General features: G+C 48.7%; 2 protein-coding genes across 2 annotated transcripts; both read left to right on the top strand.

Annotated features, from left to right (window-relative positions):
• The first annotated feature begins 2,516 nt into the window (after positions 1-2,516).
• Spag5 (sperm associated antigen 5) lies at positions 2,517-21,539 on the top strand. The gene is made up of 24 exons (XM_052758571.1): positions 2,517-2,695; positions 2,834-2,959; positions 4,878-5,968; positions 6,069-6,246; positions 12,300-12,374; positions 12,838-12,930; positions 13,002-13,136; positions 13,490-13,609; positions 13,860-13,952; positions 14,039-14,152; positions 14,406-14,499; positions 14,713-14,860; positions 14,932-15,034; positions 15,317-15,450; positions 15,618-15,759; positions 18,959-19,064; positions 19,320-19,406; positions 19,659-19,779; positions 19,868-19,979; positions 20,365-20,445; positions 20,558-20,713; positions 20,791-20,865; positions 20,965-21,045; positions 21,229-21,539. The coding sequence occupies exons 1-24, from the start codon at positions 2,582-2,584 to the stop codon at positions 21,298-21,300; spliced, it is 3,651 nt and encodes a 1,216-aa protein (XP_052614531.1). The 5' UTR covers positions 2,517-2,581; the 3' UTR covers positions 21,301-21,539.
• A 644-nt stretch (positions 21,540-22,183) lies between these two features.
• Positions 22,184-25,896, top strand: Aldoc (aldolase, fructose-bisphosphate C). The gene is made up of 9 exons (XM_052756725.1): positions 22,184-22,317; positions 23,553-23,676; positions 23,757-23,968; positions 24,066-24,120; positions 24,216-24,376; positions 24,495-24,578; positions 24,805-24,979; positions 25,099-25,298; positions 25,425-25,896. Exons 2-9 carry the CDS (start codon positions 23,565-23,567, stop codon positions 25,455-25,457), a joined length of 1,032 nt encoding a protein of 343 aa, XP_052612685.1. The 5' UTR covers positions 22,184-22,317; positions 23,553-23,564; the 3' UTR covers positions 25,458-25,896.
• The last annotated feature ends 1,008 nt before the right edge of the window (positions 25,897-26,904 follow it).

Raw genomic sequence — 26,904 nt, 5'->3', positions numbered from 1 at the left:
TATGTACATGTTTGTCTGTGTGCCTAAACACTTGTTCACATATGTGCAGGTGTGTGGAGCCAGAGGTCAACATCAGGTATTTTCTCCAATTACTCTCTACCTTATTTCTGGAGACATTTTCTGTTACCAAACCCTGAACTCATTGATTGGTTAGACTGGTTGGCCAGGAAACTCCAGGGAATCCTCTTCTGCCCCACCCCTCATGTTAGGATTATAGACATAAACTGCTGTTTCTGGTTTTTTGTTTTTCTTTGAGACAGGGTTTCTCTGTGTAGCCTTGGCTGTCCTGGAACTCGCTCTGTAGACCAGGCTGCCCTTGAACTCATAGAAAACCACCTGCCTCTGCCTCCCGAGTGCTGGGATTAAAGGCATTCGCCACCACCTCCCTTTTTATGTGGTTCTGGAGATCCAAACTTGGGTCCTCATGCTTTCACGACAAGCTCTTTACTGACTGAGTCATCTCTCCATTCTTCTCTTGCTGTGGGATGTCTTTCTGTATGCTGTGAATATGTGTTGCTCTGATTGGTTGATAAATTAAGCTGCATTGGCCCACGGCAAGGCAGCTTAGAGGCAGGCAGGAAATCTAAGCAGATATATGGAGAGAAGAAAGGAGAGGACAGGGAGACGCCAGCACCGCTTCAGGAGAAGCAAGATGTGAAAGTATCGGTAAGGCATGGCCACGTGGCAACTTATAGATGAATAGAAATGGGTTAAGTTATAAGAACTAGCTATCAAGAAGCCTGACCCATAGGCCATACAGTTTGTAAATAATATAAACCTCTGTGTATTTACTTGAGTCTGAGTGGCTGTGGGCCAGGCGGGACCGGAGAAACCTTCCTACTACATTCTACTTAAATAATTTTAAAATTGTCACCCTATTCAAAAGGCTTTAAAACATGAAATTTTAACATATTTTATTTAATCTAGAATATCTAAAACTATTTCAATGTGTAATTAATACTATTTTTTCCCATGCGAGGTCTGATATGTTGTGTGCATTTTACACCTGTATCACATTCCCATTTGAAGAATTCAAAGCATGTAGCCAGTAGGAATGTACTGAGAAATACAGTTCCTGTGGTGGGCATTTCCTGAGACATCTGCAGTTTCTAACATTACAGCTCCTCTTTGGAGCTGGGCAGTGGTGGTGCATGCCTTTGGTCCTAACACTTGGGAGGCACAGGCAGGTGGATCTCTGTGAGTTCGAGGCCAGTCTGGTTTCAGGACAGCCAAGGCTGTTACACAGAGAAACCAAACCAAACCAAAAGCTCCCCTTTGGTTTGTTTCCTTCTCTCCGTTCATTAATAAGACTTCCAGACTTGCCTGGAATCTCAGCACTCAAGAGGCTGAGACAGGACTGGGGGCTAGTTAGGAGGCTGGCAAAACTGCTTCAACATGGCGCCATCAATGATTAACCTGAATACTCACCTTCCAGGCTTTGTGGCTCCACCAACTGGAAGGTTGAGACAGGATGACGGGGAGTTCAGGGTCAGCCTAAGCCACATACAAGACCCTGACACAAGATAAACAAAAAAATTGCTTTGGAGGCAGAAGCAGGAGGATCACTCCTTTGAGGCCAGCTTACACTATGTATTGAGGCCCTGTCTCAAATAACCAAAACCTTTAGCTAGTAATGAAAGAGAGAGAGAGAGAGAGAGAGAGAGAGAGAGAGAGAGAGGGAGAGAGAGAGAGAGAGAGAGAGAGAGAAAGAAAAAAGAAAGAAAGAAAGAAAGAAAGAAAGAAAGAAAGAAAGAAAGAAAGAGAGAAAGAGAGAAAGAAAGAAAGAGAAAAAAAATTCCGGCCGGATGATGTGATGGTACCTACTTTTAATTCCAGCACTCAGGAAGCAGAGGCAGGCACATCTCTGTGTTCAAGGCCAACCTGATCTACAAAATGAGCTCCACACCAGTCAAGGCTGCACCCTGTTTTAAGGACAGACACACATACACACACAGTGGATAGATTTTCCCTACAGAAGAAATTCAATAGACAGAAGCCTGTCTTCATGGGATACTGTGCAGATTATATTCTCTTTGATTCAATTCCTTATGTATAAAATGAGTGAGTTAATAATATAGCAAGCACTTGAAACAGTGCCAGGGTCATCATAAACGTACAGTACAGTACATGTCAGCTGTTATTCTAGTAGTCTTGTTGCAGGCTCTAAGGTTAAGACACAAGAAAGGCCCACGAATTCTTAAGAGGCATTTACCTGAAGGCACTTAGGGATTCTCTCAGGCCGTTAAGAATCTGGCACCTACACCACGACAGCCCAACCCCGAGTCAAGTGCGGCTCACTCGGTAACTGAGGGAAAGGAGCCACTGAAACAGGGTTCCTTGACTTTCCACCTGCCCACCGTGTCCCTGACCCGAGAGGATGCACACCCGCGGTGCCTGAAGACCCAGTAGAGGCGTTGGGCTGAGCGCGCAGAGGCCAGTGGGGGCGTGGCGAACGCAGGTCCCGCCCACCACGACGTACTGCGGCCCCGCAGCCAATCCGAAAGCGCGTATCGGGTTCAAATAGAGTCGGCGGGTGAATGTGGCCAAAGTCGACTTGATCAGAAAAGTGATCAAACTGAGGATGTGGAGGGTTAAAACACTGAATCTCGGCTTGTCGCCGTCGCCCCAACCGGAGAGGAGAGAACTCCCGCGGACAGGGCACTGCCAGGGCGAGGCGTCGGCGGTGCCGAGGCCGGTGAAGTCCGGGTCCCAGCGGGGCAGCGGGAGGCTTTTGTTGGCTCCGCGGCCTGGTGGTTGTGGGAAGACACTTCCCGGAGGGAGGAGGGCCGCGCTTGGCTGAGCCGGGTTTCCTCACACTGGCTTTCTCTCTCAGGAAAAAACAGCAATGAGAACTCCTCTCCGAGAGCTTAAACTGCAGCCCGGGGCCCTCACGGATTCAGGGAAAGGACCGCCCATGTTCTCCACGTTGACCCCATACCTGCGCAAGCTGGAGCTGAAGGTGAGATTCGCCTAGGCAGCTTCTCAGCTGGGCTGTTTGCCCAGGCCGGGTGCTCAGAGGAACAGAGGGCCAGGGCTGGAACGTAATTAATAACGATAATGAAACCTTCTACTTCCTTGACATCCATTTACAGCTATTCAGGCCAACAGAGAGGTGCCCTGGGGTGGTTAAAACAAATCCACTGAGAACCTGCACCTCTCTTTAGCTGCTTTTATTACCTCTTTTCCCGTTTGACCTTTACCAGATTCCCGAGAAATACACTGGCTCATTTATGGAGAGGTCTGTTTGATATATGAGTGAGACAGTATCCTATGAATTAGTCAGAATTTTCCTGGATCCAATACTTTAAAGTATTACCTTGCAGAATTGCCTTTACCGAGCTGTACTTTAGTCAAAAGTCTTTTCTATTATTCTTATTCTTATTTATTTACTTATTTTGGTTTTCCGAGACAGAGTTTCTCTGTGTTACAGTCCTGGCTGTCCTGGAGCTCACTTCGTAGACCAGGCTAGCCTCGAACTCCCTGAGATCCACCTGCCTCTGCTTCCCAAGTGCTGGGATTAAAAGGTGTGGCCACCACCCAGCAATTATTATTATTTTGGTTTTTTGAGACAGGGTTTCTCTGTGTAGTCCTGGCTGTCCTAGAACGCAACTCAGTAGACTAGCTTGGCCTGGAACTCAGAGATCCACCTGCCTCCCAAGTCCTGGGATTAAAGGTGTGTGCCACCACCACCTAGCTTCTTTACTACTTTTAAATTTTGTTTTAAAAAGCGTTTTAGATTTTTTATTACTTGTCAAAGGACTTCAGAGAAGTAGATATGTACAAACTGCTTTTGTAAAACATTGTCAAGGAAAGAAATTGACCCCTAGGGTTCTTTCTTTTTTTTTTTTTTTTTTGGTTTTTCCAGACAGGGTTTCTCTGTAGCTTTGCGCCTTTCCTGGATCTCACTCTGTAGACCAGGCTGGCCTCGAACTCACAAAGATCCACCTGGCTCTGCCTCCCGAGTGCTGGGATTAAAGGCGTGCGCCACCACCGTCCGGCCCCCTAGGGTTCTTTAGAGACATTTTGGAGAACTTACTTGCCTGGAGAAATTGTTCTGAAGAATTGCTATCCTTTTGTCTTGCTGTTAGTGAGAACGATGAAGCTTACCATTCTTTTGAAATATGGAAGTTTGCTCTTTTTTTTTCCCCTTTGGACCATGATTTTGTTCTTTGATTTCGTGGTATTTGGTATTGAACCTAGGTCCTTGCGCTTGCTAAGCAAACACTCTGCTACTGAACTAAATACCTCCAACCCTATGTCATTAACTTTATCTCTTCTGTCTATAGTGACTCTAGATTCTGACAGCACTTGAACAGACTGCATCCCCTATGCAGTCCCTCCTGCCGTATCTCTTAGATGTAGGTTAGAATTAGAAAAAGACATGAAAAGGTTGTAGTTGAGCTAAAGTCACCCATTGACATGAACAACGACGGCTGAATCCCCATTTATGTGTGAGATGCATTAGGGTCCAAAGTGACTTCCTAGCTTTCTTTCTCTGCTGGTGGGTCTGTGTAGTAACCAGCCAGGATTGACTAGCTTCTTACCTCAGAAGAGATAGTGAGGACTCTTTGCTTTTTCTTCTTTCTTTTTCTTTTTTTTTAGATTTTGTTTATTTATTATATAGTGTTCTGCCTGCATGTACCCCTGCAGGCCAGAAGAGGGCACCAGTTCTCATTACAGATGATTGTGAGCCACCATGTAGTTGCTGGGAATTGAACTCAGGACCTCTGGAAGAGCAGCCAGTGCTCTTAACCTCTGAGCCATCTCTCCAGCTCCCTCTTTGCTTTTTCTGAGTTTGGATATTATGATGTACCCACAGTTACATGTAGAGGACTGAACTGACTGCCTTAGTCAATTATTTTTGTTTCTTTTGGCAGGAAAGGAGCAAAAACTCATCTCCTGTGGATTTTATCAATACTGAGAACTCATCTCCCGTGGATTTTATCAAGACTGAGAACAACTTCCTTTCAGAACAGTTCAGCCAGCCTTCAGAGTACATGGAAGCATGTCAGTATGAATCTGATCTAGCTCCTGAAGGCTACTCTTCGCTCAGTGCATCTGAGAAAGCAGCAGAAACAACGGATGATGTTGTGGTAGAGCCAGTGGATGAAAGTATACTTGAAACCATGGTTCTTTTACCCTTTCCACCAGGGCAGCAGCAAGACCTAATGCCCGAGGCTTCCTTAGAGTCCATAGCAGAGAAAAACAGCAGTTCTCTAAATGAGTCTTTGGGGCTGGAAGATCTGGTGGAAAAGGAGGTGGCACCTTGTGTGGAAGACAGCTTTTCAGAAGTTGTTGCTGTGAGGCCCGAGCAACCTACATTTCAGGACCCTCCATCTCATGGCTTGGAAGACCCACCCAAACCCTGTCCTGAACAGTTCCACTGCTCTGAAGAAAACCTAAGCGGCATTAACGCTGAAGCTGCACCTGAGGACTTAGTACCTTCTGGAAATGCCTTGAATTTCTCTGTGGCCTGGCTTTCTCCTTCAGCTGCCCTGACCGACGACTTCCCTGCTGATCATGTAGATGCAGGGGAGGAAACTGTAGAGTGCAGAGTTATACAGGAAAAGGAAAAGAGCTTTCCCACATCCCCCGAGGGGGCTGAATTGGGACATCAAGCACTTGCTGCAAATGCGGAAGACGTCCCATCTGTATGTCTGACATCAAGTCCAGTAGAACCGGGACCCCAGGAGGCTCCAGGCTCAACCGTAGAAGATGCTAGTAGGATTCCTGGCTTGGAATCAGAGGCTTGGATGTCCCCATTGGCCTGGCTAGAAAAAGGTGTGACTACGTCAGTCATGCTCCAAAATCTCCGCCAGAGGTTATCCTTTCCTTCTGTGCTTCAGGATGCTGCCGTTGGCAACACACCCCTCTCCACTTGTTCTGTGGGAACTTCTTTTACTCCTCCAGTGCCACCAGAAGTAGGTACCAAGCACAGTACTTCAGAGACAGAGCATCTCCCCTTGGGGTAAGTGTCCCTTCCAAGCTTGTGCCTCTGGAGCTCCGATACTCTAGCCTACCACTGGCATCTCTCTCTTCCTGTCGTCTTTTCTTCTTTTCTGTGGTAGCTGCGGGCCCCTGGATCTGACTGCCTTGTCCCGACACGACTTGGAAGAGAACCTGTTGAACTCCCTTGTTGTGCTAGAAGCTCTTTCCCGCCAGCTACAAGCCTGGAAGAGGCAGCTCCCTGTCCCTCCCCGGGAATCTCAAGACGGTAGCACCCAGACTGACTGCTCCGCTTGTGGGGTAAGAAGCGTCTTCACAGAGCTCGGAGGATCCCAGTGACCCTCTGCCTTAGAATTAAGCTGAGAAAGAAGCTGCCAGAGGGAAAAGAGGATGCCTTAACCACAGGCTCAGTCTTAGCATAGGTGTAAACACTGAGAACTTAAGCCAGGTATAGTGCTATGTGCATGTAATATCAGGTCTTGGAAGGCTGAGGCAAAATGATCTAAAATTCAAGGCCAACCTGGGCTATAGAGTTTGAGGCTAGCCTGTCTTTTTTTTTTTTTTTTTTTTAAAGCTGAAGGCTGGGTGGTGGTGGCTCATGTCTTTAATCCCAGCATTTGGGAGGCAGAGGCAGGTGGATCTCTGTGAGTTTGAGGCCAGCCTGGTCTACAGAGTTCTAGGACAGCCAAGGCTACACAGAGAAAACCTGTCTTGAAAAAAACTTAAAAAAAAAAATGGGGCTAGAGAGATGGCTCAGAGTTTAAGAGCAGTGACTATTCTTTGAGAGGTCCTGAGTTCAATTCCCAGCAACCATGTAGTGGCTCACAACCATCAGTAATGAGATCTGGTGCCCTCGTCTGACATGCAGGCAGAACACTGTAGTGGCATATGCCTTTAATTCTAACACTGGTTGGATCTCCAAGTTTGAGGCCAGCATGCTCTACAGAGCTAGTTCCAGGTCAGCTAGGGCTACGTAGAGAAATCCTGCCTTGAGAAAAAAAAGGAAAAAAAAAGATCTGGTCATACCTTAAAGCATTGGGTGCTGACTGTACACAAGTCCAGAGCAGTATCTTTAGCCCAAGAATCATTTTCTAAGTCATTATCTTCCAGATACATTATTTACTAATTGTTTTCTTTCCTATTTCTCCATTATCAGTTCCCCAGCCCTCTCGACTAAGGAAGAACATACTTATATACTTCCCTTCCAATTTTTTTTTTTTTTTTTGGTTTTTCGAGACAGGGTTTCTCTGTGTAGCTTTGCGCCTTTTCCTGGAACTCACTTGGTAGCCCAGGCTGGCCTCGAACTCACAGAGATCCGCCTGGCTCTGCCTCCCGAGTGCTGGGATTAAAGGCGTGCGCCACCACCACCCGGCCCCTTCCAATTTTTACAAGCCAGTCAAGGGCAAAGAAAACCTTTGCACATGTACTGTGAAAGCAAATGACTGCAGTGATTAAAGAATGTGTCGTATCAGTGGGTCATGCAACTTTTTTTTTTTTTTTCAGACAGGTCACTCTTAGCCCAAGTTAGCCGGAACTCACTTTGTAATCCAGGCCAGCTTTGAATTTTCAGTGATCCTCTCTATCCTCCAGCCTCAGCTTCTAATTCAGAATACTAATTAGGATTATAGGTATGAACCACTGTGCCCAGCTGGATCAATAAACTTTGTCTTTTTTTCTTTTAGATTTGTTTTTTTAGACAGAATCTACCATGTAGCCCTGGCTGGCCTAGAACTCACAGAGATCTGCCTTCCTCTGCTTCCTGAGTACTGGGATTAAAAGCATGTACCACCAAGCTAAACAACATTTTTCTTTCGGTGTTTTTGAGGCAAGGTCAAACTGTAACCCAAACTGGCCTCGAACTCATGGTGTCCAGTCTCCTAGATGATGGGATATGGTCAAGCTTATGTCATCATGGCCAGCTAATTAAGCATGTGTGTGTGTGTGTGGGTGTGTGTCTGTCTGTCTGTCTGTCTGTCGGTCATAAAACTAGAGAGGGGACCATGAAAAGGGAAAAGGAAAAAGGGGAGAAACAAACCTAATGTAATGGTTTACATGTGACATGAAAGGAGGGGACGTTTGGGGGAGGGGAGGCAGGGGATGGAGGGAGGAGGACAATTGGGGAGAACAGAGTGTGCCCGACATCGCTGGGCTGCAGAGGTGGCTCAGGTCTGACCGCACTTAGTAGCTGGCAGAGGACCTTCGTTTGGATTCCAGCACCCACATGGTGGCTCAAACTGTCCTCAACTCCAGTTCCCTTTTCTAGCCTCTGTGGGCACCAGGCATGCTTGTCACATTCATACATGCAGACAAAATGCTCATACACATAAAATAACTCTTAGGAAAAAAAAGGGGTGTTTTTTTTTGTTTTGTTTTTTTGTTTTTTTAAATGCCATAATGAAACCTATTGCTTTGTACACTCATTTAAAAATAAATAAATAAAAAGCCAGGCATGGTGGCACACACCTTTAATCATAGCACTTGGGAGGCAAAGGCAGGTGGATTTCTGTAAGTTTGAGGCCAACCTGTCTACATAGTGAGGGTATGAGAATATGTAGGACTACACAGAGACCCTGTCTCACAAAAAAGGAAAAGAAAATTTAAAAGACAGCTATAATATTAGCCTGCCATGGTAATGACCAGTCCAAGCACTCAGTAGGTAGAGCCAGGTTTGACACAACTTTGAGACCAACCTGATCTGTTTAATGAATTCCAGGCCAGTGTTTCAGGGTGAAACACTCAAAAACTGAGAGATGGCTGGGCATGGTGGCACACACTGTTAATCCCAGCACTCAGGAGGCAGAGACAAGCAGATTTCCGAGTTCGAGGCCAGCCTGGTCTACAGAGAGAGTTCAGGACAGTTAAGGCTGTTACACAGAGAAACTGAGTCTTGAAAACACATACATACATACACACACACACACACACACACACACACACAAAGGTTGAGAGAAGGGGTCTGGAGAGATGGCTTAGAGGTTAAGATTAAATACTGCTCTTGCAAAAGACCTCAGTTCAGCTCCCAGCACTCACACTGGGTGCTTCACAACTGCCTGTCAGCCTGCTTCCAGGGAGATCCGATACCCCTGGCCTCTTGAGGTACCTACCCACACATGTACACATAATTAAAAATAAAAAAAAATAAATCTTAAAAAAAAAAAAAGCCAGAAAAGGGCTGTTGAGATGGCTCGGTGGGTAAAGGTGCTTTACGACAAAGCCTGATGCCCTGAGTTTGATCCCCAGGATCCACGTTGTAGACAGAACCGCCTACTGCATGTTGTCCCTGACCTGCATGTGTGCGGTCACTCACATAAATGACGAGATTGAGAAACAACAACAAAACCTACATAGGAGGTGTGAGAGGAAATGACTTAAGATGTGTTTTGCTTCCCCTTAAGGCTTATTTTTCACGTGCAGGTGCCCTTGGAGGCTAGAGGTGTCAGATCCCCTGGAACAGGGGTTACAGGTGGTTGCTGTCCGAGGTGGGTGCTGGGAATCAAACTTGAGTGAGAGGAAAGTAATTTTTTAAAGACCTCTGTTGTGGCAGGACCTGATTGAGTGCCCCTGTAATCCCAGCACTGGGGAAGATTGGGAGGATCAGGAGTTCAAGGTCTGCCTCAGCTACCTGTGAGCTAAGGGCCAGCCTGAGCTTTGTGAGACCCTATCTTTTGTTTTATTTTGGTTTTTGTTGTTACTGTAAAATAGCAATAAAGAGCACTGTTCTAGAGGACTCTAGCTGTGACATCACAGACTTAGGAAGAAAGAGAATAGTGAGGAGAAAGAATGGAAAGTCCCAGTATGTGGCTGTAGTAGCTATAGTGATTGATGTTTGGAAGAGATGGTGTCCCCAAACCCTCTCTTCAATTGCAAGTACTGTCAAAGCAACTTGACCTTTCTCCCTAAATCTGGAAACCATGGGCTCCTTGTTTCTCTAGCTGGCCAATTGCTTTCTTGAAATTTTTTGTATCTTTTTTCTTGTCCTTGGCCTCATTTCACGTCCCCAGATCTGCCTTCTATCCTTTTCCTGTGAAGCTGCCAGGGCCTTTGGGAGACCACTGAAGCAGAAGCAGAGAAGGGAAGTGACATCTCTTCAGCCATTTATCGTCACCACGCATGTTCTTGCTGCTTGGCTGCCTCTTCACATTAATCGCGTCACCTGCCTGACTGCCCAGCTCTAAGCAGTGTGTGTGGCCCTGTCCAGGACGTGGGGGTTCTTCTCTGCCTTTCTGCACAGTGCCATAGATAGATTGCTTTGCTGGGGAAGGGGGCTGTAAACTCTAAGAGACCTGAGGGTGACATGACAGCCTGCTGAGAGCCAGAGTGCCAGTGCTGGGGGGCTCAGGACTGCTGCTTCTGCAGTACCCTTTACTGTCTTCCTTTGGGTGCTAATGAAGACGCCCACTGAACACAGTATTGCTTTTGTAACCCAAGTGGCAGCGAACTCAGGACCATCCCTCAGCCTCCCTAGGGTAGGATTACAATCTGTTTGCTACCAGGTCTAGCTTCTTGCTAAGATTTTTACCTGCCATAAGAAAGTAGACAAGTAAAGTAAGAAAACAGGGGTTGGAGATGGCTCGGTGGTTGAGGGCGTTTACTGCTCTTCCAGAGGACCGGAGTTCTGTTCCCAGCATTCACATCAGGCTCACAACCACCTGTAATTCTAGCTCCAGGGAAATCTGATGTCTCTGGCCTCTATGGGTACCTGCACTTAAAGTGCACACACACAGGCACACACATATACATGTAAATAACAGTTAAGAAAATAGAAATAATTTAGATAGGGCTGGGATATCGCTCTGCCATAGAGCAGTTGCCTCGAATGGATGAGGCCCCAAGTTCATCTTCTAGCACTGCAGGGAGGAAGGGCAGTTTGGGGTGGTAGAGGAAGTTAGAGGTCAGTTGATAAGTGCATGATGAGCATGCTTGAAGACCTGAGTTCGATCCTCAGAAGACAGGTTAAAAAGCTGGCGTGGTGGCATGCATGAGCATGATTTTGTTTTTTAATGTGTGGGTTTTGCCTTTGTATATAAATGTGTGTACCACTTGTGTGCCTGGTGCCTGAGGAGGCCAGAAGAGGGCCTCAGATCCTCTAGAACTACAGTTACAGACAGAGTTGCAATGTGGGTGCTGGAAATGAAACTTGGATCCTCTAGAAGAGCAGCTAGTACTCGTAACTGCTGAGGCATTCCTCTAGCTGCTATTTATTTATTTATTTATTTATTTATTTATTTATTTATTTATTTATTTATTTTTAGTTTTTCCGAGACAGGGTTTCTCTGCGTAGCTTTGCGCCTTTCCTGGATCTCGCTCAGTAGACCAGGCTGGCCTTGAACTCACAGAGATCCGCCTGGCTCTGCCTCCCGAGTGCTGGGATTAAAGGCGTGTGCCACCACTGCCCGGCGCTATTTTTAATTAAAGAAAAAAAATCTTTATTTTGTGTGTATGTTTTGTCTGCATGTATGTATATGTGCCACATGTGCATCTGGTACCCATGGGGGCCAGAAGAGGATGCCAGATGCCCTGGAACTGGAGTGAGGGATGGCTGTAAGCCGCTAAGTGGGTGTTAGAAACTGAACCTGTCTTCTTAATTGCCAGCCATCTTTCTGTCTCCTGCTTTATTTTATATTTTAGCTAATATACACTGGTTTCATTATGGATTTGTTTGTTTGTTTGTTTTTTGAGACAGGTTTTCTCTATGTAGGCCTGACTGTCCTGGAACTCACTTTGTAGACCAGGCTGGCCTCAAACTCACAGAGATCCACCTGGCTCTGCCTCCCGAGTGCTGGGACTAAAGGCGTGCATGCCACTGCCTGACTTGCATCTGACTTTAAAAAAAAAAAGAGCTTTATTTATCATTTATGTGTATGTGTGTGTTTGAGTGTGTGTACAGTACGCCATATGTCTACAAGTGTCTGCAGAGGCCAGAAGAGAGCATCTGATCATCTGGATCTAGAGTTACAGGCAGTGTGAGCCACCTGATTTCAGTGCTGGGTGCCAAACCAGATCCTAGGGACTGAACCTGTGTCTTCTGGAAGAGCAACAAGTGCTCTCAACCACTGAGCCATCTCTCTTGCCCTACACCCAGCCGAGTAATCAGACTCCGGCCCTTGTGTGTGCAAGGCAAGCACACTACCATTATCTCCAGCACCCTCTAGGTTTTTCTTTCTCACTTGTGTGTGCAAGGCAAGCACATTACCATTATCCCCAGCACCCTCTAGGTTTTTCTTTCTCACTTGGCTTCATCTGATTGTGAGCCAAATTTTTGCATCTCATATGAAAGTCACTGGCACGAGGGAGCATTAGAGGCTGCTGGTGTATGTTATCCATCTAAAAAGAGCGATTCTTTCTTTGGCTAGGTCACTAAGACACCTAAACATCTTCAGGACAGCAAAGAGAGTAGACAGGCTCTGCTGCAAGCCAGGCATGTCATGGTGAGTGTCGGGTGAGCGTCGGGTGAGCCTATACCACTGGGGGCCCTTGTCAAGATAAAAATGGAGGATCCTGGGCTGGAGAGATGGCTCAGAGGTTAAGAACACTGGCTGCTCTTCCAGAGGTCCTGAGTTCAATTCCCAGCAACCACATGGTGGCTCACAACCATCTGTAATGAGATCTGGTGCCCTCTTCTGGCCTGCAGTCATACATGCTGTATACATAATAAATAAATAAATCTTAAAAAAAACACCTTTAAAAAAAAAAAAAAGGAGGATCCTGGGTGGTTAGTAGATGACGATACATAGCTGTGGCAGTGAAGGGACCATCCCAGGCCTTTGTCAAGAACAGCTCACTGTTAAGATCTTTGAATTGGGGGTGGGGGCACTGGCTTTTCCCAGCAGTGTCCCTTCATCTTACTTAATGACTGCATTTGGTCTAGCCTTGCCGTCTTGTCTTCTACAGCAGTCATGGGTGCTGGTCTCTAGAGAGCTGATGTCCCTGCTCCACCTGTCCCTGGCACACATGGAAGAAGACAGAATGACAGTGAGTCAGGAGGTGAGCATCGCCAAGGTGACCATAAGCCCGGAAGAAGGCACAAGACATAGCATCTCATTCTTCTTTTGTAGTCTCAGCATGCAGAAACCGTGGTTTCCTCCTGTTCTCGTGTACTGAAGAAACTGAGGGCAAAGCTCCAGAGCCTCCAAACAGAAAGGGAGGAGGCAAGGCACAAAGAGGAAATGGCCCTTAAAGGCAAAGATGCGGTAAGGTGTTCCTGGATGCAGAACTCCACTTCAAGGTTCTGTAGGAATGACTGGAATCGTAGAACTGCCTGGCCTGGGGAATTAAGAGCCCTGGGGGGCTGGGCAGTGGTGGCGCACATCTTTAATCCCAGCACTTGGGAGGCAGAGACAGGCGGATCTCTGTGAGTTCGATGACAGCTTGGTCTACAGAGTTCCAGGTCAGCCAGGGCTGTTACAGAGAAACCCTGTCTCGAAAAACCAAAAACAAACAAACAAACAAATAAAAAGAAGAGCTACTGAGATCTCTATGGTTCTGGCCTTCTGTGCTGTTTTCTTTTTACACACCAAGTCCTCGCAACCTTTTCCCTAAACAGGCAGAGGCAGTACTGGAGGCTTTCCGTGCACATGCCAGCCAGCGCATCAGCCAACTGGAACAGGATTTGACATCTATGCGGGAGTTCAGAGGTCTTCTGCAGAAGGCCCAGACCCAACTGGTAATTGTCTTTTCCTTTTTTGAGATAGGCTGTCACTATATAGTTGACATACTTTGCTATGTAGACCAGGCTAGCATTGAACTCACAGAGGTCTGCCAATCTCTGCTTCCTGAGCACTGGAATTTAAGGTGTGTGCCACCACTCCCAACTCAACTGGTAATCTAAGGGCATTTTTGTTCTTGGGGCTCATGACACTGACAAGATGGTCTCACACCCCCACTTAGCTGCCTCCATGATGATTCCCTTCCAGATAGAACTTCACACAGAGCAAGAGGGGCTGGCTCAGCAGACAGTGAGTCTGACTTCTGCCTTGCAGCAGGACTGGACAGCAATCCAACTGGATGTGAGTATGTGGGGCCATCACAGCCACTCCCTTGGAGGCAGTTTCCTGTCCTTGAGTGTGCTCTACTGATCCAGTTATTTTGGTAGTATGGGACATGGGCAGCTTTGCTGAGTCGGTCTCGAGAACTCACAGAGAAACTCACAATCAAGAGCCGGCAGGCCCTTCAGGAACGTGATGTTGCAGTCGAGGAAAAGAAGCAGGTAACTTGGAGTGGGGGCTACTTAGGCCTGCTTTCACTGCTTGGCTCTGAGGTGTCAGGAGCTCAGTTGTTCCCTTTGACCCCAGCATGTCCACTTCAGTCATTTGTCTTGTCTCCACTTGTTCCTGGGGATCAGCTTCATTTTTGCAGCGTTGCTGTTCTGGAAGTTTGTACTCTTGTCCGCAAGGGAAAGCTGCAGCGAGTCCTGGAGTTTGACTCAGGAGGAACTATTGGAAGGAAACTGTCTTTTCTAGGTTTCAAAGGAACTTGAACAAGTCTCTGCCCATTTAGAGGACTGTAAAGGCCAAATAGAACAATTGGAGTTGGAAAACAGTCACCTTACCACAGGTGTGTGTGCAAGTGTGAACACGCGCATGTATGCAGGTGCATAAACAGTTGACCTGCTTGTCATGTGGCAGAAGAGTAAGGTGTTCTGGAGCACTTGATTTGGGACAAAATTTTGTGTGTGTGTGTGTGTGTGGGGGGGGGGGTGATGGTGGTGGTGGTGGTAGGGCTCTGACTTAGGACCACCATGGTGTCATTAGGATACTTTTGTTCTAGATCTTGAGGCTAAGCTGCAGATTCTGACTAGCATAGACAGCCAGCTAAAAGAACTGCAGAGTCAGCATGCCCACTGTGTCCAGGACCTGGCCATGAAGGATGAGTTGCTGTGTCAACTTACCCAGAGCAACAAGGAGCAGGCTGCTCAGTGAGTTCCTGGAAGGTTATTATGGCAAGAGACCCAGCATGAATGGGGTCTAAGAGATGGTCTGTTGGCAGATGGCAGAGGGAAGAGATGGAGCTGAGACACACACAAGCAGAGCTGCAGCATCAGAAGGCTGTGCTGGCCAAGGAGGTCCAGGATCTGAAGGAGACCCTGGAGGTAAGCAGTTCAGCTGGGAGCAAGGGGTGGGGAAACCTCAGGACTGGGAGTTAGAGGCTGGACTGGAGAAAGCCTCTGTCCCAAGCTCTAAAGTTCCCTCCTCTCCCTTCCCTTCCATCCCTCCCTCTCCTTCCTTTTTCCTTCCTTCCATCCCTCCCTCTCCTTCCTTCCTTCTTCCTTCCTTTCCTTCTTTCCTTCCCTCCCTCCTTCCTTCCTTCCTTCCGTCCTTCCTTCCTTCCATCTCTCCCTCTCCTTCCTTCCTTCCTTCTCCCATCTTTCCAGTTTGCAGACCAAGAGAGTCAGGTTGCTCACCTGGAGCTGGGCCAGATCGAGTGTCAGCTGAAAGCCACCCTGGAAGTGCTGCGGGAGCGCAGCCTTCAGTGCGAGAACCAAAAGGACACTGTGGAGAACCTCAAGTAAGAACCTGCTGCCTTTTTCCCAGCAACCCTTCCAGAAGCTGAAGTCTCTCTGAAGAGAACCACGGGAGTGTTGAGTTTCTCTCTCTCCTGGAAAAAGGGGATCTGGGAGAAGTGTGCAGAGTCAGTGTCTGGTCTTTGCTCACCTTTGGGGTTCTGAATTTCAGGGCGGAGCTGGCCAGCACTGTAGCAAAGCATGAGAAAGAGACCCTGGAGAAGACACACCAGCATTCTCAAGAGCTGAGGCTGCTGGCTGAGCAGCTGCAGAGCCTCACCCTCTTCTTACAGGCAAAACTAAAGGAGAACAAGGTAGGACCGTGGCTTTCCTTCCCATCCCATTGTATCTTCGTCTCTGTTCTTTTTCATTTTCAGTTCTCAGTACTGAACTTGTGGCCTCACACATATCAGGACAGCACTCTACCACTGAGCCTTATTCCTATTCTCCAGTTCACCAGTTGCATCTTTCTTATATAGAATAGGCTTTTTTAAAAAAGATTTTGTTATATTTTATTTATGATTATGTGTGTGTGTCTTGGTGAGTGTGTGCTACATGTGTGCAGGTGCCTGTGGAAGCCAGAAGAGGGCGCTGGATCCCCTGGAACTGTAGTTACCAGCTATTGTGAAATGCCCATGTGGGTGCTGCGAACTGAACTAGGGTCCTCTAGGGGAGCAGAAAGCATTCGTTTCGTTTGTTAGTTTTTTTAGAGACAGGGTTTCTCTGTGCAGCCCTGGCTGTCCAGGAACTCACTCTGTAGACCAGGTTGGCTTTGAGCTCACAGAAATCCACCTGCCTCTGCCTCCCAAGTGCTGGGATTAAAGGCATGTGCCACAACCGCCTGGTTAGCAGACTTCTTCAAAACCCCACTCTTGCTTCATTCTGTGACCATTAGTGATTTTGAGTTACCTTCAGGCCCTCTTTAGCTTGTCATGTATACCTTCTTCTGCCTTCCAGTTAGAAGCCTCTCGCTCCAGTTAGGCTGCTTGTACACATACACATCTCATTTCTATTCACATCTTGCCTCTAGACAATTCCATATCCATATCCATTCTCTTCTCTTTTCCATTGGAAATCCTTTCTTTTTCTGTGAAAATCTTCTGTGGTTTCTTCCTGTGTTCCTGACATACTTGCTCTCCTTAGGCACTTGTATTAATTTTCTTTGGTTATTGGTATTTAAAGAAAGAAATTTAGCCGGGCAGTGGTAGTGCATGCCTTTATTCCCAGTTCTCCGGGAGGCAGAGGCAGGTGAATCTCTGAGTTCAAGGCAAGCCTGGTCTACAGAGTGAGTTCCAGGACAAGCTAGGACTATACAGAGAAATCCTGTCTTGAAAACACACACACACACACACACACACACACACAGAGAGAGAGAGAGAGAGAGAGAGAGAGAGATTTAGTGTTGCCTTTTTGGCTTCTCTACTGTATGTGCTAAACAGTAAATGGTTGATATTATTCAGCATTTAGAATTAATTAGTTTATTCAACAGTTAGAGATACAACCAAGATCCTCTTCTCCAGCTAGGTAGGAGCTGAACACATAAAATGCTAAAAGTTCTGCAGTGAACTTCAGGGAAGACAGATATAAAGTTGTCATTGTGACTTAATGTTTATTATCTGTGTGGGCTATTGTGGAAACTTGAAAGGAGGGTCTTTTTTATCTTTTGAGAGTTTAGGATACTGCCGGACGGTGGTGGCACACCACCTTTAATCCCAGTGCGCTGGAGGCAGAGGCAGGTGGATCTTTGTGAGTTTGAGGCTAGCCTGGTCTACAGAGTAAGTTCCAGGACAGGCTCCAAAGCTACAGAGAAACTCTGTCTTGAAAAACCAAAAAAAAAAGGGGGTGTGTGTGTGTGGCTGGAGAGATGGCTTAGTGGTTAAGAGTACTTACTGTTCTTCCAGAGGACCCCAGGTTCAATTCCCCCAGCACCCACATGGCGGCTCACAACTGTCTATAACTCCAGTTCCAGGGGACCTGGCACCCATGAAAGAAACACCAGTGCACATAAAATAAAAACAAAGAAATTTAAAAAAGAATTATATATATAAAGAAAAACAAACAAAACCCAAAACAAAAAGATTCCAGACATCAACTTTAGGTGTGCGCACACACACATGTGAAGAGACATACATATACACATGCATGCACACCGCACATGCACACATCAAAAGAAGGAAGAGGAAAAATACAGGATTTAGAATAAGTAACTGAACTTGGTGACTGATGTGGAAGCAGAAGAGTGACTGATGATCATAAAATGACTAGAAAAATGACACTGTGTCTAGGACTGGGCCCGGCATACTTTTCTCATGTAGGGACCAATCACAAGTGTTTCAGCTTTGTGGACCATCTGGCTTCGCCTTGCTGCTCAAGAGTAGCCACTGACAGGACTGAAGGGAATGCATGTGGCCTGTGTCCTCCTGAAACATTGCAAGAACAGTTGGCAAGCTACAATCTGCTGCCTGTTAGGAGCTAGAACAGCAAATACTGAACTAGGAACAGATTTTTGAGAGTGAAACAGAGAAAATGGTGAACTTAGCTTTATACACACTAGTTTTTAATGTAGAACATTCTGGTAGGTTCATAAGTGGTTTTCTTTGGGCCCGGAGACTGGGAAAAAGTCCAGTTGAGTGAAAGGGATTGAAGAGTCATTCATGTGGAAATGATGGTGGAATGGAAGTGTTTGTAGAGTTATAGAAGCCAAGCACTCGGGCTGGAATAGAGTCAAAAAGGACTGAACCCCAGGCAGGCTTGTGAAGTCCAAGAGTTAAGGAAAGACCTCTGAGTTGAGAAAAGAAGCATCTCTAAAGCCTGTCCATGAAGGAAGGTCATAATCCAAGGTCATGATCCAGAAGAAAAAGTTTCCAAAGTGCCTGATCATCAGTATCAAACAGGCCCAGTAAGCAAGAGCCAGGAAGTACCTGTTGTTTTTGAAAGTAAAGGATGTCAGGCTGGAGAGATGGTGAAGAGCACATATTGTTCTTGCAGAGGACCTGAGTTCAATTCCCAGCACCCACATCTGGCAGCTCACAACTGCCTGCAACTCAGCTTCAGGGGATCTGACATCCCTCTGTCCTCACTCATGCAGACAGATACACATATACCTAAATAAATAATAGCAAAAATATTTGAAAAAAAGAATGTTGAAATAAAGTAAGGATGCCAGTGGTGAACTAATGACAAGAATTTTGACTGCTGAGTCATGGGTAGTGAGAATCTCAGGTAAGAATTATAGGCAGGCCTTCCTTCTCCCCCTCCCCCCATTAAATATAAGAGAGAGGGCAGTAGTAGCTAAAAGACTTTTTGTTTTTCATTTTAAATGACTGTGGTTTTAGTGGGAGAAACGTAAGCACGTGAGCATGTTCGGGGAAAGGCATTAGTGGGAAGCCGGAGGTGGGACCGGAAGGTAGAGTGGAAGCTCATTCTGGAAGGGTAGGAGCATCTTGGAGCTCAGGAATCGCCCTGAGCACAGCTGGACAGCTGACTGATGTGTTTTCTCTCCTTTGTCCTTAGGCTGAACCAGAGATCATTCTGCCCAGCACAGGCTGTGCCCAGGATCACCCTCTGCCCACTGAGAGCACCGTGTGGGAAAACCCCCTGACGGCAGTGGCAGATGAAGGTTAAAGACCTTGGGATTTAAGGGAGGGGAAGGTGACCGACCGCTCCTCACGTCCCCGCCTAGCACTGGTGCACACCACTAGACGTGTCTGTCTTACCCACTTCCCCTGCAGCGGTCCCCCGGGTGGGTCACCAGAGACCCTCTCTATGCTTGGTATTTTTGTTTGTTTGTTTGATTTTAGAGTCAGTCTCATGTAGCTCAGGATGGCCTTGAATTTCTAGGTGCCTGAAGGTACCTGGTTTATTTTCGTTTTAGAACCAGAGCCAGTTCCCGTACCGTTGCTCGGAAGTGGTGGGAGTGCTTTCACCCGGGTAGCATCAGCCATTTCCCTTCGGCCTGCAGGTAGGACGGGCTCCAGGGACCATGCCTCATTTCTCGAAGACCTGGTGGTGATAAGCAAAGACAAAGCAGAGACGTGCTTTGCTCTAAAAACCTCAATTCTACTCGGGCTTCTTTTATTTCTGCCTTTTGGGATCTGTAATGTTCTGGATATTGAAACCTTGTGGGTGGGGAACATAAAGTTGTGGAAACAGTGCTTGTATACCCCATCCTAGGCAGAAGGGCTGTACCTCTATCTAGGACTTTCTCTTTCAGAGACCCCAGACCTGGAGAAGAGCCGGGCGGAAGTGAATACTGTGTTCCTGGAGCTGCAGGGCCTGTGTTCTCTGCTGCAGGACTCTAAAGAAGAAGCCGTTGAGGCCCTGCAGAGGCAAATGTGAGTGATGTTAATGACAGGGGTGATGAGACAGCCCCCGATGCCATGGCAGAGGGCAGGAAAGAGGCCGACTTCTTCCCTCCCACAGCTGTGAACTGCAGACTAGACTAGAGGACCAAGAAGAAGAGCATCAGGAGGCCCAGAAGGCAAAGGAAGCAGACGTAGAGAAGCTGAACCAGGCCTTGTGCTTGTGCTACAAGGTGAAGGAGGGGCCTGAAAGTGGGGCGATGAGGAACTGGGGCGGCTCCACCGGCCCGCTGGGAACCACTCTCTAGGAATCTAGGTAGTGGGGGGTTTCCAACTACTGCCCTAGTTTTGCCCTTTTGGGGTCAGACATTTGATATCTGAGACTTCGCTCTGGGCTGACCTGTCACGTTCAAGCAGACCCAGGAGAGAAGCCTATAACTGAAGCAGAGCCCTGAGACCAAGATGTGCCATGCTTGACTTGGCCCTGAAGAAGAAGTGGACTGATACGAGCTAGTCCCCAGGGCTGAGCAAAGCTCAGGCATTCTGTCCTGCCTTCTGGAAAGAGCTGAAAAATAAGTTAGCTTTCCTCAGTGTTTTCTCTCCTGTTTTTCTTCACAGAATGAAAAGGAGCTCCAGGAAGTGATACAGAAACAGAATGAGAAGCTTCTCGGGCAGATAGACAGGAATGGCGAGCTCATAGTATGTTTGGTCCTCGTGATGTTGTGCTGGGGCCTCTGCTTCTCCCACCTGATGGAATAGGGAGAGGAAGGACCCCAGAGTGCTACTGGATTACCTCTGCTCTTGTTCCCAGAGTCTCAGGGAGGAGGTGACCCAGCTCACACGTTTACTGCGGCATGCAGAGACAGAGACCAAAGTGCTCCAGGAAGCCCTGGAAGGCCAGCTAGACCCCAGCTGTCAACTGATGGCTACTGAGTGGATCCAGGAAAAAGTGTCTCTCTCACAGGAGGTAACTCAGAGGTAAAGGATCTGGGCACCTAATGGGGACCCCAGGCTGTGTCCCTATTAATGTGGACCTATTTCTAGGTGGACAAGCTGAGGGTCATGTGCCTGGAGTTGAAAAATGAGAAAGCAAAACTGGTGGTCAAGTACCAGAGCCATGTAAGGAACTGTTTTCTCCCATCGCAAGCAAGCGCCCTGCCTGTGCCCGCTCTAGCTGTGGTCTTTAAGTAGGGTTTATGAAGCCTGTTTGCATTTTAGAGGAACATTCTCGAGGAGAACCTTCGGCGCTCTGACACGGAGTTAAAGAAGCTCGATGACACTATTCAGCAGGTCTACGAGGTAAAAGTGAGGGAGGTCCCAGGACCTGTCTGCAGGAGTCCTGAGGAGCACAGCTCCGGTTCTCAGCCTGGGCTGGGAGCTAGGCCTGACTCCTTCCAGTGGGTTTCTCCCCTCCAGCCTCACGGGCCAGGAGCTTTGGCTTCAGCCCTGTGATTCAGAGCTGCTTTCTCTGCCTCTCCCCAGACTCTGCTGTCTGTCCCAGAGGTAGTGAAGAGTTGCAAGGAGCTACAAGGATTGCTGGAGTTTCTGAGCTAACAAAATGAAAATAGTGGGCTAGTGGTGTGTACCTGTAGTTCCAGCTACTCCGGAGGCCGAGGCAGGAAGATCGCCTACTTCCAGGAGTTGAGACCAGTGTGGACAATACGGCAAAGAAACTGAAAGCTGGATCCCACTTCATTCCTTTCTCCTGCAGGGTCCCTTACCCTAGTACTAGAACCAATTGGCAGAGAACCAACTATGTTTTATGGTATTTAAATAAAGCATATTTAATGTAGTCCTTGAGTCCATTGGATCTTATGTTGGGGGTAGGAATGGACAGATGAAATCAGGGAGGCAGCTCAGCCCTCCAGCCTGGGCACCCTTCACATCCCTCACCACCTCCTGTTGCAGCTAAAGCCAGGGCTGTCTATTTTTCTTTGCTTGATTCTCTTGCTTCCACAAATAATGGGCAATGGACTGCCTGTTCCCTGGATCACTGCCTGGGGGGACAGAAAAGACTCCATTCATTTACTTTCTCCAGTCCCCAGGGGGTAGGCACTGGTAAATGTGGGGCAGAGAACAGGAACTCAATGTCATTAGTCCAGGCTTTGAACTGGGGCACCCCGTTAGGTGGGCCTCTGTCCCACCTCCCACCTGCGGATTGTTTAGATGTCTCTTCTCTATACCAGGCTCAATCCCCAACATTCAGCATAATGCCTTTCACAGCAAAAGATGGATCCGTGGCAGAGACAAACACAGGCCATCTCATTCCTCTAGGGTTCTGGTGGCAGGGCTCCATGATGTGGGAGGAGCACGGTCTTTACAACCTTGGGGACCCTGGCGGAGGAGTCACTCCACCTCACTGCTCCACCTCTGAAGGCGTGGCCTTACCCCAGACCAGTCCTGGGGAGAGGGCGGGACTAGCACGGGGAGGTGTCTGCCCCGCCCCCAGGGAGTCACGTAGCTCTGCGGCATCCGACGCCTTATTTACTCCAGCTTGGACTGAGCTACTGTCTGTTGCCAGCCAGACCCGAAGTGAGCTGTGCCTGTGGCTCTTGCTGCTGACTGGTACAGGTAAGGTCCCAGGCAAAGCGGAGATGCTCAGCATCCCTGTTTCCGTTCCTTGTCTCTTCCCCTGCTGTCCGTGCTCTGCTCCCTGGGTCCCTGGGGTACCTTTTCAACCCTAGCCTCGCATCCTCTGCTTTCTGTGCTTGAAACCCCATGGCTCAGGAAAACCTTGCTTCCCCGCTTCCTCCTAGCAACTCAGCTTTTTGAGTTCCAAGTCTTACTCAGCCTCTAGGACTTTTTCACTGGGCTAGCCTCTCCCACCGAGGGCATTTTAATCTCAGTTCATTTCTGCTCCTTCTAGGTGGTCCCCAGGTCTAGGCTACAGGCCCAGGGAGAGCATCAGGACTGGTTAGCCTGCATCACCATCACTGGTCCCACCTTCCAAGGCTTCTTCCCGCTTCTCTTGCATCTCTTCCCCTTTCCCACACTCCACTCACTCAACCTTAATTCCTTGCCTCTGGATCCCCCCTAGGAGTTTGAGTTGTGGGGAGTCAAGCCTCCCTATTTCCTGTGCCTCCTGGCACACTGGGGAATGCTTCTGGGTACTGGAGATGACCTGGTGGTGTCCCTTTCCTGTCCTCTCATGTAAACCCAGCTAGCATGTTGGCCCTCTTTGCTCCCATACTTGCGGCCCTCTGGGGCCAGTCTCCAGCATAGGTATGGGGAGTAGACAGTAGCATAGGTAGTCAGGTTTTCAGTATGGAAAAGAAGAGGTAATGGAAGGCTGGGGCTGTTAGCTGTACCACTGCTACTCCATGACCTGTCCCCTGCCAGGATGTGGATTAAATGTCTCATTCACAAATCTTGGAGAAAAGTGGGTTATGTCCCCCCCTCCCCCAGGGGCCCTTTTGAAGAAAAGGAAAGGGAAGCAGAAAAAGGCAGGTCTTTTGTCTCCCTCAAGGGCCAGAGTCAGTGTAGGAAGAGTTGGCATTCTCAACGGGGCAGTGGTTTCCAGAAAGACCTATAGCTTCAGGGCTACCACCTCCCCATCCCCCATCCTGCATCTCTCCTGGAGCTGGGAAGGGTGCCCATCAGGGACAAAAGGAGATGTGGGAACTAGGGCTCTAACCCTGTTAGCTGTCAAAGAGATTGGTGCCACTCTGATGCCCAGGACCCAGGCCAAGGACTGCTGTTCAGCTTCCAGCCATGTGCTGGGAAGGGCATTTAGTCTGTTTGGTCAGGAGGGGAAGCAGAGGAGTTAGTAGTTGGAGTCTAGCTTTTCTGTCTTGTCTCCATTCCAGACAGCTGTCACCATGCCCCATTCGTACCCAGCTCTTTCTGCTGAGCAGAAGAGGGAGCTGTCTGATATTGCCCTCCGGATTGTGGCCCCGGGCAAAGGCATTCTGGCTGCAGATGAGTCCGTAGGTAAGTGAGAGCCTGTGGGCAGGGTTGGCGAAAGGTTGCCAGCCAAAGAACAAGGCTGTCTTCCCTTTGCTTGCTTCTAGGCAGCATGGCCAAAAGGCTGAGCCAGATTGGGGTAGAGAATACTGAGGAGAATCGCAGGCTGTACCGCCAGGTCCTATTCAGCGCTGATGACCGTGTGAAAAAGTGTATCGGTGGCGTTATCTTCTTCCATGAGACACTCTATCAGAAAGATGATAATGGTGTCCCCTTTGTCCGGACCATCCAGGATAAGGGCATTCTTGTAGGCATTAAGGTATGTAGCCCCTGGCCCTGCCTGGGAACTGGGTGTGGAAACTGGTGTATGTAGGAGGGGTGGCAAGGCCAGCCCTCGACTTATGTTTTCTTTGCAGGTTGACAAGGGTGTCGTGCCTCTAGCTGGGACTGATGGGGAAACCACCACTCAAGGTATGTGGTGGGTAGGTGTGAAGTCCACAGAGGTATGACATGGTTGACACCGGCAAGACAGGGGCAGGGCGATGAAGCGGGTACTGTGTTTCCAGGGCTGGATGGACTCTTGGAACGCTGTGCTCAGTATAAGAAGGATGGTGCCGATTTTGCCAAATGGCGCTGTGTACTGAAGATCGGTGATCGCACACCCTCAGCACTGGCCATTCTGGAGAATGCCAACGTGCTGGCCCGCTATGCCAGCATCTGCCAGCAGGTGTGGGCTGGGGGTTGGGCGGGTGGACGAATGCCCCATGCCTGGTGGAGGTATGCTTTCATAGCTTTCCCCCGTCCCATCTTCCGCTTCTTCCAACTAACCCTGCTCTTGCTTGCAGAATGGTATCGTGCCTATTGTGGAGCCTGAGATCCTGCCTGATGGAGACCATGACCTCAAACGTTGCCAGTATGTTACAGAGAAGGTAATGCTCCGCTGAGCTCAGACATGTTAGGGACAGCCATCAGGGGTGCCTGGACCCCACTCCTGCATCTTAGATCCAGACACACTCTCACTTAGGGCTCTTTGCTGACTCCAAAACAGGCTTCAGAGAATGAGCCCGTACATCCTGTAACCACCCACCCCTGGATGGGGAGCACAGCAGACTGAGCAGTGGCCCCAGCCCTACATAAACCTCCTCTGATTCCCAGGTCCTGGCTGCTGTGTACAAGGCCCTCAGTGATCATCATGTATACCTGGAAGGGACTCTGCTCAAGCCCAACATGGTAACCCCTGGCCATGCCTGTCCCATCAAGTATAGCCCAGAAGAGATCGCCATGGCTACCGTCACTGCCCTGCGTCGTACTGTGCCCCCAGCTGTCCCAGGTACAGAACTGCTCCTGTTACTTCAGGTCTGACGTTCAGGTTTTTCTGTGGCACAGGGATCCTTTACCCTGGAAAAAGTGTAGAATGATCAGTCAGTGTGTCTTCTCCCTCTTCTCCAGGAGTGACTTTCCTGTCCGGGGGTCAGAGCGAAGAGGAGGCATCCCTCAACCTCAACGCCATCAATCGCTGCCCACTTCCCCGGCCCTGGGCCCTCACCTTCTCCTATGGACGTGCCCTGCAGGCATCGGCACTCAATGCCTGGAGAGGACAAAGGGACAATGCGGGGGCTGCTACGGAGGAGTTTATCAAACGGGCAGAGGTAGGGAGCTAGAGGTGACGACTGGGGAGAGATGGTGCGTAGCACCCGGAGGTCCCAAACTGGGCAGGGGTTCCGCACCTGTGGTCTGGCTCAACCTGCTCACCCTGCCCCCATTCTCCTTTGCAGATGAACGGGCTGGCGAGCCCAGGGCAGATATGAAGGCAGTGGAGATGGTGGAGCAGCAGCCCAGTCCCTCTACATGGCCAACCACGCCTACTGAGGCGCGCCTGCCCAGCCCACAGCCCTTGGCCTAGTCACGTGCACCCCGTAGTCACAGCCAGGGCCAAACCGCCACGCAGAGCAGAGATGTCTTCATCCAGCACCAACTCGTCTTTTTCTCTCCTCTCTTTCTGTCTCGCATTGCTGCACCTGAAACCATGGAATGGGAGGGGCAGGGAGGCCCCCCAAGTCTGGGGGCAGGGGGACTTTTCTAGAAGTCAGAACAGAACGTGTGGGTCTTTCCCCTGGCTCCGTCAGCCCTTACAGTTTTCCCATGATGGTGTAGCTTGCCCTTAGGCTCTCTCTTGGGATCAGGGGGAAGTGCACCAGCCCTGACTCATGCCCCGAGTACACAGCAAATAAATGGGAGCAAAACACACTACTCTGTCTGTCTGTTGCACACATCCAAGTCCTATCTCCCTGTGTGTGATCTGCTGATCCTATCTCAGTGCCCTCTGACTATGGTGGTGGAGCGGTGAGATCTGAGTTTTACTGGGTTCACTAGGTTCACCATCCCCCGGTTCAGGCTCCCACCTGCTGATCTCCAAAGCTGGAGTGGAGTTGTAAGAGGGTGTGATGGGGACTACAAGTCTTCCAGGGACTGCCACATCAAACGCACTGGACTGCAGTTCCCGCACGATGAGCAACAGAAACAGATTATCTCCTGAACAGATTTTGTGCAGGACTCAAAGCAGCGAGTCAGCCAGACAAGCAGGGATGAGAGTGGGCCAGTTCTCTCTCATTTCAGCATTGCTGATTCCTGCTGGGGCCCCGACACATTTAGGGAGAAATGTGCACTTGGGCGCTTTCCAATAAGAAAACCTTCCAAGACTCTGGGCTGCCAGAGCTTGCCAAGGGCGATCGCCTACTTCCATGTAGAGAAGGGATCCATTTGAGAATCTGGGCAACGTTAGAACTGGTAGGGCTTTGTGCTGAATGTTGATCTCTGGGCTAGAGTGTGAGGTAGGGTGACACCAGACTGGCTGTGTCCTGTGAACTGGAGAAATCATTGCTGCTGTGCTCTGTGTGGCCTGACCTTATAACAAAGGAGCAGCTAACTCAGCAGTTTCTGTGATTCTGCCAGGCGGTGTTCCTCTAACCACTATGATGTGTATTGAGACAGCTCTGTAAAGTAGTGAATAGTCTTTCTCACAGGCAGAAGCAGGCTCAGAGAGCTGCTGTTCAGGTAATAAATGAAGCCAGGATGTGAACCGGAGTCATTAGAATATAGAATCTATGCTCAAGAAATTTCACTGAAGCATCCTGACTTTTCCAAATTGGAACCCATTTTTAAATTCTAGAAGCTGGATGTGGTGACCTGTGCCTATAGTCTCAGCTACTTGGGAGGCTGAGACACTGGGGACAGGATCACTTGGTCCTTCTGGGT

The sequence above is a fragment of the Peromyscus californicus genome, unplaced genomic scaffold, assembly GCF_007827085.1.
Source record: "Peromyscus californicus insignis strain IS unplaced genomic scaffold, ASM782708v3 Scaffold_3__1_contigs__length_106647218, whole genome shotgun sequence".
NCBI classification, from domain to species: Eukaryota; Metazoa; Chordata; class Mammalia; order Rodentia; family Cricetidae; genus Peromyscus; species Peromyscus californicus.
This window is presented reverse-complemented; position numbering and strand designations above follow the sequence as displayed.

Coding starts and splice junctions, on each gene's coding strand:
- Spag5 (XM_052758571.1), top strand. CDS start 2,582: ATGTGGAGGGTTAAAACACTGAATCTCGGCTTGTCGCCGTCGCCCCAA. Junction 14,500..14,712: donor AAACAGTCACCTTACCACAG/GTGTGTGTGCAA, acceptor CTTTTGTTCTAG/ATCTTGAGGCTAAGCTGCAG. Junction 19,980..20,364: donor CCTTGTGCTTGTGCTACAAG/GTGAAGGAGGGG, acceptor TTTTCTTCACAG/AATGAAAAGGAGCTCCAGGA.
- Aldoc (XM_052756725.1), top strand. CDS start 23,565: ATGCCCCATTCGTACCCAGCTCTTTCTGCTGAGCAGAAGAGGGAGCTG. Junction 24,377..24,494: donor ATGCCAGCATCTGCCAGCAG/GTGTGGGCTGGG, acceptor TCTTGCTTGCAG/AATGGTATCGTGCCTATTGT. Junction 24,579..24,804: donor GCCAGTATGTTACAGAGAAG/GTAATGCTCCGC, acceptor TCTGATTCCCAG/GTCCTGGCTGCTGTGTACAA.